Here is a 12,131-nt window from a genome sequence, read left to right as displayed (position 1 = left end):
AAACTGGAGGTCCAGAAAGTGCATGTTCTTGAGTAGTTAGAAGTTCCTTGTTAGTGCATCATTGTGACTGTGCTGCTATATTAGATTTAGCATTTACTTCTGCATTACAGAGCCTTAGCAACACTCTGTAACTGATACATGTTTGCACAATTTTATGCTAAATATGTTAATGTGGCTATTTCACTGCATGAGTGCTCAGAAGAAAATTTCATGCATTCTGCACACAAAGAGAAAGTTTAATAAGATGGGGACTTTTATCCCAAAGTGCACTGTGGCATCACAACCCAACCTGCATGAGAGGATCTTTTTACTTATGAAGCGACACGAAATGTAAACCAGGTAAAACTTCCTGGGGGCCAAAATGACACCACTGAATCAATGATAAGACAAAGACACAAGCTGTGTTTAACTATAGTTTACTTGGGGGAGGAAATGCTGTAGAAACAATACTTTTTCTCACAGGTTATTACCAACATTGTGCAATGCAAAAACATTTCCTTGCTATTAGTTCAGATACAACACATTGCCCTTGAAATAAGAAGCATTCTCTAATGTCTATTCTAAGGAAGAAACCCCAAAGCTCAGGAAAGCTACCCAGATAATAGTTTTAACTTATGCTAGTATCAAAATCACTATATGCAGTAATGTTAATTGCTATCATACCTTTAAGATTTTCTCTATCCATATACATGGATGAAGCTCACTGTAACATTTATAAATCTCACACTCTACTGTGTTGGACTAAAAAATCTATTCCAAAATGTAATGCTCAGTTAAATTATTTAGAAGTTGATCCAAAATGACACAGACATTACATAGACATATTATTTTCAAAACTTCCAGAAATACAATCACAGCCCAACTGGAGATGTCAGGGCAATCAAAGCAGTGTCAATTCATCATCCTCATCACACTCATTCCCAACTGAGCCTTGGAAATCTTCACTGAAACTGGAACAAAGCAGGAGGGAGGGCACAACAATGCTTAATAATAATTTGAGCGATCTTTGCAATTGTCAATATGACACACAGTTTCACGTGGAAAATAACAAGAGAGGAGGCAAAGCTCAAACTCTTGATTTATGTAATTATCCTCTCAAGAAATGGAAATGGCTGCTTCGGTGAACCATCACGAGAAGTCAAACTGCGTGTGGTCATTTCCCCCTGAAATACATCTGCACGTATATGAATACCTGACCTTATTAGAAGAGGCTTAACACCCCAGACATGAGTCATGTTTTAATGCCAGAGTTTTGTCAAAGCTTCCCAAACCGAAGTTTGCCAAGGCAGTCGCTGCTCAACTCCTTTAAAAAATATGATGTTTCCTGCTTTCTCCACTGCCAATATGTACAGGTGTTTACTTTTTATCTTAAAGCGACAATGGTCAATATTGCTGATCAATAACATTGTTAATGAAATAATGTATGCTTTGTTTCTGAATTGGGAGGATACTGTAGTAACAAACCCAGTAGCCTATAGATACCTGACACTGAAGCTTCTCCCGGTGATTTTAGATATTTGGAAACAAAATTTCTCCCATTAGATAAAGTATTATCTTCAGAAGTATTTCATGTGACCTTGGTTAGGGGTTTCTCCACTTGCTGATCATATTTAAATGAAAGGGACAAACAAAAGTGAAAGGGGACAACTGAGAAAGAAAATTGATTACGCCTTCATTTCATAAAAAATTAAAGGCAATTACTACTCCAATCACAAAGCATAATTATTGACTTTCATTGTGTGATTCTGTGATACTGGAGTTTTCGTAGTCTGTGTATGTAACAATGGCCAGTTCAAGATAACTGTGGTTGATATGTAGTCACTGCGTAAACTTTCATATTTTTAAGCACTAAAAATGCCAGAAATGTCTAACCTGCGATTCTGGCAAGCAGCAGAATAACTCATGTAGTCTAACCTTTTTGACCCAATTTACTTAATGGAAGAGTCACTCTGCTTCTTAAAGCAATTATCCTCAAAGCAAAGGTTATTATTTGAATATTTCTCAAAATGACATAATATACTTTAACTATCATTTTTCAGTACAGTGCAAGTTTTTGGAACAAAGATCTTTAAAAAAAAAAAAATCTTTGCTCAACTCGTCTTAGTAAGTTCAAACCAATCAGCCTAATTGTTTCATGTAAAAGATTTTTGTAGCAGCATTGTAAAATTCTGTTTGGTGTTTCACTGGTAATATTCAAAGATCTGATCTATTATCTCTGATGTCCCACATAACTGACTTTGCCATGGGAATGTGACTCAAAACCGCTCTAGTCTACAAAGTCTGCGAGTTGTTTTACACTGCTCGGGCTCTTCCTCAATGTTAGCACTGATGCGTTATGTTCCAGCAGGAGAGCTAAGTGTTTTATCTGATCAGAGCCATGGGGAAAATGTTGTGGGCTTGACAGCAGATAATGAATCTCCAGTAAAGTCTCTGTTGTCTTTGTTATCAGAAAACTCATTAGAAATCCATCAAACTTGTGCCAGTTTTTAGTATAAGAGCACGATTAAACACCTCGACTTAAGATGTGGTTACAAGTGTCGAACAGAGGTGTGTAATTACGCTCTGGGCTTTGGCCTTTATTTAAACTCGCAGCAGAGGAGAAAGAAGAGGGTCATATGAGCAGAACTGGGGCTGCGATAACCGCTGCAGAATATAAAGAAGCCAAGCAGCGAGCACACTGCACGCACTGCAGTGTCTGTTTCTGTCCACAGAATTGTAAGACAGTCATTAAAATCCAAAGGTATCTTGTACAGTACCTCCAACAATGCTCTTGTACATACAAATATACAAATTGAAATACCAATACAGAAATATTCTTACACTGATTACTGCTACAGAATACAAACTGGGAAAGTATTTGATCTTTAAACAAATACATATCTTCATGAAGGAAAGTCACGAATGTACAATGATTTTTAAGATCAGAACCACCTTTAAGCAAAGAGATCACTGGGCACAAAGGACAGGCACGACCTCACATGATTAGTCCAAAACGCTCATAAAGCCTGAACAAAGGGAAAAGAAACATTGAAAGTTGTATAATTGCCTGAGAGTTACACTAACTTACACCAACCTCAACTAACTTTGACGTTAATGTAAACAAGGTGAACAGGCAAAACTAGCCAGACTGTACACAACGGCTGTAAAATACTACTACAATTTAAATACTGAACAGCGGCTCCCTGTTTGAAGTAACAGTTGGCGGTTTGATCAGCAAACACAATCAAAGGCTGATTGAATAACAAAGGAGGAGAGGGATGCCATGCAGACATCTGCATAGACTGGCTCACTGTCTCATGACCAAAATCATTTAGACCCAACCTGAGCCTAATAGACTCACTCACATGGAAAGTATAATGAAGTCCTTACACGTAATCCACCAACACCAAACAAAAAAAGAAAACACAAACTGTACAATGAAAATGTACAATATTTTCTACTGAGCATAACATTTATGAAAATTAAAAAGGTAGCAGTAGAGAAAATACCATTAAATATTCCCTAACAAATAAATCCCTGGTTCTCTCTGCATTTGAGGTAATTCGAAGACCCAGATGCCATGTGAGACAGTATGCTGCGTGACTTAATGGTGCAAACCAGGAGCAGCCATGGAACTAGAAAGGTCTTCGTTTTTCCTTTGATTACACCAAATTATCACAATGCTTGTGACAGAGATTGGGTGATACATGCTTCGTGGAATAAAATAGTATGTAGCAGCATTGTATCCCTGCCTGTTTAAGTACAGTGTGTCTCAATTCAAATACTTTTTCATTTAGTGCTTTATGTACACTATATAGCTACTTGTTTAGTAAATGGATTTACCAGATAGGCTTGTTTCAAATCAGAGCTGACCAGTCATGCACTCACCATTAATGGCATTTGCAATATGCAAAACAATTTAACAAAGCTAGTTTCAGTGCCTGAAGAAAAAAAAAATCTACCCTTAACAAAAAATAAATAAAAAAAAATCTCTTATGGAAGGACTACCAGTTAGCTAGCAGTCTATCTGCTAGCTAACAGTGACCCTTGAGCTTGAGAAATGTTCCACATTTCTAGGTACTCAAGCAGCACTTTGTGGAGCAGTACTTGATATTGAACACAATGTCGAACTCAAATTAATGAGTTTAAATATAGAAGTATGTGATTTAAGACACAGCAAACATAGCAAATGTCATGGTAACAGGTATATGTGGAAGAAGATTGCATTCAATCAAACATGTAAGAGACCTTATCTCTGCAGCTTATACAATACCACTCATAATTATGACCCACTATTCTAAATTTGAGATTTCGGTCCCATGAACACAAAAACTCTCGCAATAACAGTTAAACAAGAGGGACATATTTTAAGCTGTTTGGTAGTTAAATGTAGTACATAAAATAGATTTCAGAGGTCTTTTGTAATTTCTACCTATCAAGACTGCTTCATGAAAACTAATTCCAGGTCAGCTGACGTGGATGGCCCAAGAAGCTGCAACAAAGCTTGGAATTTGTGGAAAAATAAGCAGTGAACTATGTTTACAATGCAGACAGGACACAGTATAAGAGACTAGTAAACATATCATGAACAACACACCTTGTGTTACTTTAAAAATATCACAACTCATCCCAAATCCAAACACTAATTTTCATTCTGCGAGCAAACTGCACAGAAGAAACAAGAAACAAAGCGCTTTTTCTCAGCTTGCGCTGCAGATAAGAAAGAGTGCTTTGGTCTGAGGGTGCAGAAGGGAGGAAAAAGTTATTATATAACAGAGGACATGACCACATCAGCACAAGTTTGAGATGAGACAATGTAAATATCACTCATCCTGTCCATTTTTACTCATATTCAATACTCATATTCAATACCAGTACATGTATTTCTAAACAGCACAGTCCCCCAAAACTTTTATTATTATTGTAAACTAAGTGTGCAATGATCAGCTATATGGCATTATTGTATTTGTTGATCTACACAACACTAAGCCCCTGAGTGGAGCTTAATATTCCTACAGATGATGTCATTTAGCTTGGATGACACATTTTTTTGAAAGAAAGAAAAGGAAAAACAGTACCGCAAAACTTTGTGTCACACAAAGTTTAAATTTAGAATTCAGACATTTGTCATTCCAAGAGGAGCTCAAGAAAAAAAGCAGCCATGTTGCATTGTGGGAAATGTAGGATCTTGCGAATGGAACAAGAAGAATGAAGATGAAGCTATCTCAGCCTCTGCTGCCTCAGCTTGAACCATTTGTCAGTCTGACTGAAACGCCCCAACTGCAAAACACAAAATCACACCTGTGCATCTTTAAAATCTTGCTACAGCAAAACATTTTACAGTGGACTGTAATGCTGGAAATAAGCATGGCAAAGACAGCGTTTGGGACACATTGTTGCTGTTATATGATTAAGATTAAGAGTATGTTGAGATGGAAACAACAAGCTGGTGGTGAGGGGAAACAAAAATAAGTCAAAGGATCGCATCGCCCCTACCACTCCACTGGATGTCCAAGCTAAATAAAGAATGAAAGTTCTCCAAAAATGTGAAAAACTGTTGGAATGAACTAAATATGCACTATATTACACTCACTGTAAAGAGTCTGATGTCAGCCTCCAACTGAAACCTCTTTAGAGGCTAGCTATGCAAGAAGGGTTTGAATGCACATGTGCAATACAAACACTGCAAAAGGCTTTGAGCCCACGAACCAATAGCTCAAGAAAAATCAGCTAGCAGTGGCTCAGTGGGCTAAAACACAATGCTGTAATGTTATGAAAAATATGCATGGATGCATCTGTCTGTTTGGCTACAGCTGACTCAAAAGGCGAGATGAAAATGGAGAAAAGCTCCGCTCATCCCTGATATTCCACTGAAGATGACTCTGTGTGGAGTATGAAGGCCTTTGATTCTGATCTACAGTATGTTGTACAGGTGAGTACAATTCTTAGTAGAAAACAAAAGAATTTGACCTGAGTTATTACAACAGTCTGTAAGAAACACTATTACATTTATATGAAGGTTTAAAAAAAGACTGCAGTAAATAGACAACTCTAATTCTTAATAAGACTAATCACATGTCCAGATTATCACATGACAGCATGGCGAGAGATGCTGAAAATGTATTCTCTAATGCTCTAGCAAGCACTTGTTTATTTACATATAAGCTCTAATTCCTTTGTAAATAACTTATAAATCCATACTTATAAGCCTCCTAACAAGAGTAGATAGGTTGGCTAAAGGTGGGACAAGAAAAAAACATCCTCAAATCTCAGACAGAGATTCTCCACTGTCACTCTTGTATCTAATAGTCTCTCTGAACTCAGAAATCTAAGTGTAGTTGGCGTTTCTGACACATTTAGGCTAGGATGATGAGTCACTTGCTTCTCCAACTCACTCTTGTCCCCCTTCTTTCTCTTTTCTAGGGTTAGGCAGAGGCAGAAAGTGAAAATAGGTGCAGGTGAGAAAGCACACCGCCGGCTGAATCTACAGGGCCACACCCCGTCACTTCAGAAGGGCTTACAAAAACAGACCCAACTGCTGCTGCCTCCACTGCTGCTCCAGCTTCTAGCTGCGCACACAGAGCCGGTCTAGGAACCTCTCTGGAGAGGAGAGGAGCCCCCCCACTTCAACCAAATGCCTTGACGCCATACAAAGGTAGGCTCAGATTCGCAATAACTGGCCGACAAGCCAACAGAACACTGGGTGGTGTCACAAGAGGTCGTCGTAGTCCAGTAGCTTGGAGTGCTGGCGGCTTTTCCACAGGCGAAACAAGCGGAAGTCAAAATACATTTCGATCATCTCTTTGCCTGCAGCCAGAGGAAAACAAAAAGAAGCCTTGGTTAGAAACACACACACACACACACACACACACACACACACACACACACACACACACACACACACACACACACAGACTATACTGGCAAAATCACCCGAACTCATCCAGCATCACCCCTACAATTCAGGTATGTTACATCATCCTTTGCCTGCTACATTATTTGTTACTCTGGGGACCACATAAGTGTTTTTGTGCACACTGCAGGTCATTCACCTCAAATAATGAGCACATCACGAAGAGTGCATTTGTGTTCAGGTGTTTCAGTTTATCTGGCCTGACCTGTGCAGCTGTTGGCATCCATCCAAAGAGAGATTAAGCATGCTTAGAAAATGCAGAGTGTGTAAATAGCAAATTACTCTTAACTCTTAAAAATGTTTTGGAGGCATCATTTGCTGGGTGGTTTTACCTGACTCACATTTATCTTGGCCATACTGGCCTGAATATAAGGCAATCTTTAGGCTTGTGTGACAGTAATTCCATACCATATAACTGAAGATGAGTTACATTGTGTTTGTATATGTAGAAAATATATGGGTTGCGTGCTTTCAGCTTTCAATATTTGGCTCAGTCTCATCTTTATTGGTGTGACTGAAACCATGTTTCTTTGAAGCATACCACCCACCTAAACACTACTGCAGACTGAGTCACCACCCCCACCCTCCACCTTTTGAATGCCAACAAAGGCTTGAGGGGCAGCGCACAATCTAATGTCCCCGTCATCATAATATCTTTGGTCCAGGATCAACAATGCAACTGACCACTCACGTGGCCTGAGCAATTAGGAAGCATTAGGAATGAAATTAGCTAATCCTATTAAAAACTGTCACTAGCAAACATCATGAGCAATCTAAATCTAAATATTTACTATACTGTATAAATGAATGAAGAAAACACCTGAAATGTGTTCCAGAAGAAAGTTTTATATAAACAGGGCATGTGTTTTTTTTTTCCCCATATTGCAAACAAATGACTGATCAATTGCAATGTTGATCCTGGACCAACATTATTATGATGATGCAGAAACACCACCAACGGGCATATCAGACACACCCTAGCAGTAGCTAACTTCCCCTCTTCACCCAGAGAGTTGATGAAAAACTATTTAGAACTTTTTTCAAAGGTTCAGGGAGCATGGCAAACTCCCCACATCCCAAACCAATCAGGCATCTATAGAATGTGCCACAACAAGCGTCAACATGCAACCCCCAGGATGCAGAGCATCTGCTACCAAAGTCCCAGTGCCAGATACCACAGAACCCCTACAGAAGTCCTGTATCCATGCTTTGACAGGTCAGAGAAAGACCTACATGAAATTAGTGAAATTTATGATGACTGAATTTGGATGTTAGTTTTTGTAGGTCTAGATATTTAGTAGCAATTCAGGCAACTCTCAACATAAGCACACATCAGCTGATGGCTCATCCAGTCAGAATCCAATCCCAGTCTAAATTTCTTGTTGAGATTAACCTGCACATGGCTGCATTGGATCTTCAACTCACTTTGCAACGGAGTGCCACCGCCAGTTTAACATATATGGAATCTGAGGTAAACTTTCATAATAGGATGAATGTTTTTTCCCAAAATTTGTTCAAAAAGGTGATTTATCTTACGCTCAGATTATCCACACAGTGTTGTGCACATAAAGGTAGATGAAAACATGCCTAATGAATGTGAAAGTATGAACAACGGACACGCCATGTAATTAGCTGAAATCACTGTGATTATGGAAGAAGCAAAATATGGGTCAGAGTTGGGGCCATTGGCTGTGTGTGGTGGTATAATCTGTCACTGTTCCAGTAATATTACAACCAAATGGAGTTGAAGGACTATTTTAATGCTTACGGAAATATCAGTTTCAAGTCCAGCTAGAAAAAATATTAATTATTATTTAGAAAATGTAAAAAAAAAAAAAAAAAAAAAATCAGACCAGAGGGGAAATGAAAAGGTACGAAACACGTTACTGTCATTTCACTGGTACTGTAGTCTTAGATGTTGGAACAGATGTGTTGTGCTGCTACTGTTAGTTCAAACTGAGGTTTAACAACTTTACACAGGATAAGTTGGTGTTTGATGTCAGACTTTGTAAAACTGAAGAGTTTCCACATCACTGAAGAAACATGCTTTTTTGGTCCTGCTTCGTGGTTCTCAGCAGCTGTTGGGAGTGTGTATGTGTGTTTGACTGGCAAAGCTAACAACAGCAGCTCAGGCTGATGTCGTGACTCTCACTGCTGTTGCTGCTGTTATTGTTAGAAAGATGAAGCATTGATGAGGAGGAGGCATTTTTTACATGGTGCAAAATCAAAAATTTTAATGAGCCTTTGATATGTCGATAGTGCACTCAGCATGTTGAATTCTCTTATCTGCACTTGGAGATAAGTCACAGAACTGGATTGGCTGCTTGCAGGTCTGACTATGTGGTTAAATACTTTGATTTTTCTTTCAGTTGAACAGTGCTTTGAAGTTAAAGGGAATGCATTCATATTTCAGCCTTTTAACATCCACCAGGTCACTAGCAAACAGTCTAAGGTTAGGAGTAGCTTTAGGGTTGGGTTTTTATTTAATCACATGCTAAAAGGCAGTTTTTCAGAAACTAGACGTTACCTTTCAGTGAAAGATCGATACATTGCTTTTACATTACAGTCTATTTGTCATAAACCTTATTATATGGGTAATCCAAATAGGTGAAAATTATATAAAAGGGTTGGACACGAACTTAACCCAAACTCTACCCCCAACATTTGATGGCTCATAGAAAGTGAAAGCTGAGTGCAATGAGGTTTTTTATGAGAAACAGTGGGAGATCAATATATTACATAAAATGACTGGTTGGAATAAACAAATAAATGGCATAACAAGGACCAAAGCTGACTATATACTGTCTACTAGTCACAAAAAGTAAAGCTTAAGCAGCTATTGTAAGGAACATGGTGCCGCAGGTTGGTTTTCTTCCTCTCTTCCATTTTTTGAGTCACCAGTTGCCTCTAGTTGCTGTTGACCTCTTGAAAGTAAAATGGATAAGACGTTCTTTTCTCAGAGGATAAAATCGCTCCCCTCATATACAGGGATTTTATATTCATGTTTTTATTTTACGGGGCGATCGTGGTTCAAGACATGGCAGTTCGTCTTGAAATCGGAAGGTTGCCGGTTTGCGCCCTGGCTCTCACAGTCTCGGTTGTTGTGTCCTGGGCAAGACACTTCACCTGTTGCCTACTGGTGGTGGTTAGAGGGCCCGGTGGCGCCAGTGTCCGGCAGCCTCGCCTCTGTCAGTGTGCCCCAGGGCAGCTGTGGCTACAAAGTAGCTTGCCATCACCAGTGTGTGAATGGTTGGATGACTGAATGTAGTGTAAAGTGCTTTGGGGTCCATAGGGACTAAGTAAAGTGCTATGCAAATACAGGCCATTTACCATTTATGGAATTCATATTTTTTCATCAATGACCTAGAAAGCATGAGTGCTTCACTGTGCTCAAGGCAATATATGTGCACTTAGCCAACTATTCAATATGCAGAATGCAATCTACACTGCATACGTTGACCTTAAAATGTGTATAATAAACTCCAACGTGGATGCCAAGTTTCATCTTCTGGCTGTCATCAGGTTCCAGAGATGATCTTTGGCTTGCTGGATTATCTTGTCAATTTTTTTCTTTCGACAGCAAGTGCTTCATGCTTTATCACACTGCTGCATTTTCTATGTATGTGGAGAAAAAGAGACAAAAGTGGTGATGGAGCAGAGTGTGGTGGGTCAGCGGAGGATGGGAAAAAGCACAGCTGGGATAATTATGTTTTAATAGGAAAATAATTAGCGTGGCATCCATAGATGTCAGGGAAATGATTGATGAGGTATCTGTTAAAAGCTCAGAAGAGTTTGCAAGTCTGTGTTTGCTCATATTCCCTAACAAGCTTTCTTTATAGCTAAGCAGCTTCCTGGCATTGACTAATACCCACTATTAACATTCAGAAAGAGTACCACTGAGGATGGTAGCATTAAATCAATACAAACACTGTACATGTGTTTTTTTAGTGTGTGTGCACGTTGTGGTTCTGCATCACAGGTCGAATCAGTGGGTTATCTGCAGCAAAAAGTTATTACCAGAGCTTAAATGAAACCGTTTACAGATGAGCATGTTTTACTCTCACCCTGTGCTGACAGCTCTAGTGGAGACTTAAATTCAACGGAGGTGGGTCTCATCAACCTCTTCAGAGTCTGAATAAGCTGCAGGGAAGAAAGGAGAAAGAGTTAGAGACAGAGAGAACGCTCTGTTCCAAATGCCACCAGCATTGTGAGATGAAAACAAACAAAGCAGTGGTAATGCGGTAGATAGCACTGTGTGCAGAGAGCTGGAGCAGACCCTGCAGCACTTCTGTTCAGCCGGGTGTATGCAAAAAAGGTCAATGTGCCACTTGCAGCACAGTAGCTGTAGTGAAGACAAACCCACTTAAACTCACTGTAGCTGCTTTTGAATGCTGAGCCAGACCTTTTGGTACAAGCCTATCATGTGACTTAACTAAGTCACATGATAGGGTGGGGCAAGGTCTCACAATGGTTTCACCCCAAACCTCTGCTGATAGTGACCCACACACTTTTTCATATACCTTGGCTCATGTGATGTGGTACATGATCAATAGTGGGTCAACAAGCCTGATAAGGGAAAACTCCCAGTAGGACTTAAATACCTGGGACTCGCCATCAATTGGTTTTAAAACTATAGAAGCTTCTTGGATGAGAGGTGAAACGTCCAGATGATTTTTCTTTCCAAGCTCCTAAGATCACCATGACCTGAATGACTGAGAACCTACACAGACAGTTATCAAATTAATTTGTTTATATATTTTTTAATGAAATTATGTATTTTGAATTTTTTTTATTAGTTGCCATTTTCTTCCTTTTGAGTCAATTAACTGAAGTACTGTGCAGCTTAAATAAGCACTACTCAAGTATAATGTGCTTGTTTTCAGTTTTTAATGCATCACCATGATGTGTGTGATAGAAAAAAGCTCATGTGTAAGGTTAATAGGAAAGATCTGTAATCACTAATTCTTCCATTCTGTTCTTCACAACACTCCTGCTTTCCCACAATGTCAAACTCAATACAGTCGTCATTACTTAGGCCCAGTCATTTTCTCGAGTTAGTCTCTATTCCACTTGCTTTACATCTCAGTACTTGTGTCATCCTACCTTCGAGACTCTCATTTATGTGACCCACCTCGTGTCAATCTCAACATCATTCTAACCAGACAGAGATTCTTATCCAAGTCAACATCAGTGGGTCATGCCCTACTTCTTACTATTATTGGACTCAGCTCTTCTGTGT

The 12,131-nt window shown here is 39.2% G+C and overlaps 1 protein-coding gene across 1 annotated transcript in view; it reads right to left on the bottom strand.

The window, feature by feature from the left end:
- Nucleotides 1-400: 400 nt before the first annotated feature.
- LOC146696537 (NMDA receptor synaptonuclear signaling and neuronal migration factor-like) overlaps nucleotides 401-12,131 on the bottom strand; it is a 71,456-nt gene continuing 59,725 nt past the window's right edge. Inside the window, exons 15-16 of the mRNA XM_085474655.1 lie at nucleotides 10,957-11,032; nucleotides 401-6,786 (exon numbers count right to left, since the gene is read on the bottom strand). Of these exons, the coding sequence (XP_085330781.1) occupies nucleotides 6,689-6,786; nucleotides 10,957-11,032 (174 nt within the window). The 3' untranslated portion in view covers nucleotides 401-6,688. The remainder of the gene's footprint in view (nucleotides 6,787-10,956; nucleotides 11,033-12,131) is intronic.

This window comes from Copadichromis virginalis, linkage group LG12 (genome assembly GCF_057382275.1).
Source record: "Copadichromis virginalis isolate Kocher_CV1m ecotype Utaka linkage group LG12, C_Virginalis_male_GT1.1, whole genome shotgun sequence".
Taxonomy (NCBI): Eukaryota; Metazoa; Chordata; class Actinopteri; order Cichliformes; family Cichlidae; genus Copadichromis; species Copadichromis virginalis.
This window is presented reverse-complemented; position numbering and strand designations above follow the sequence as displayed.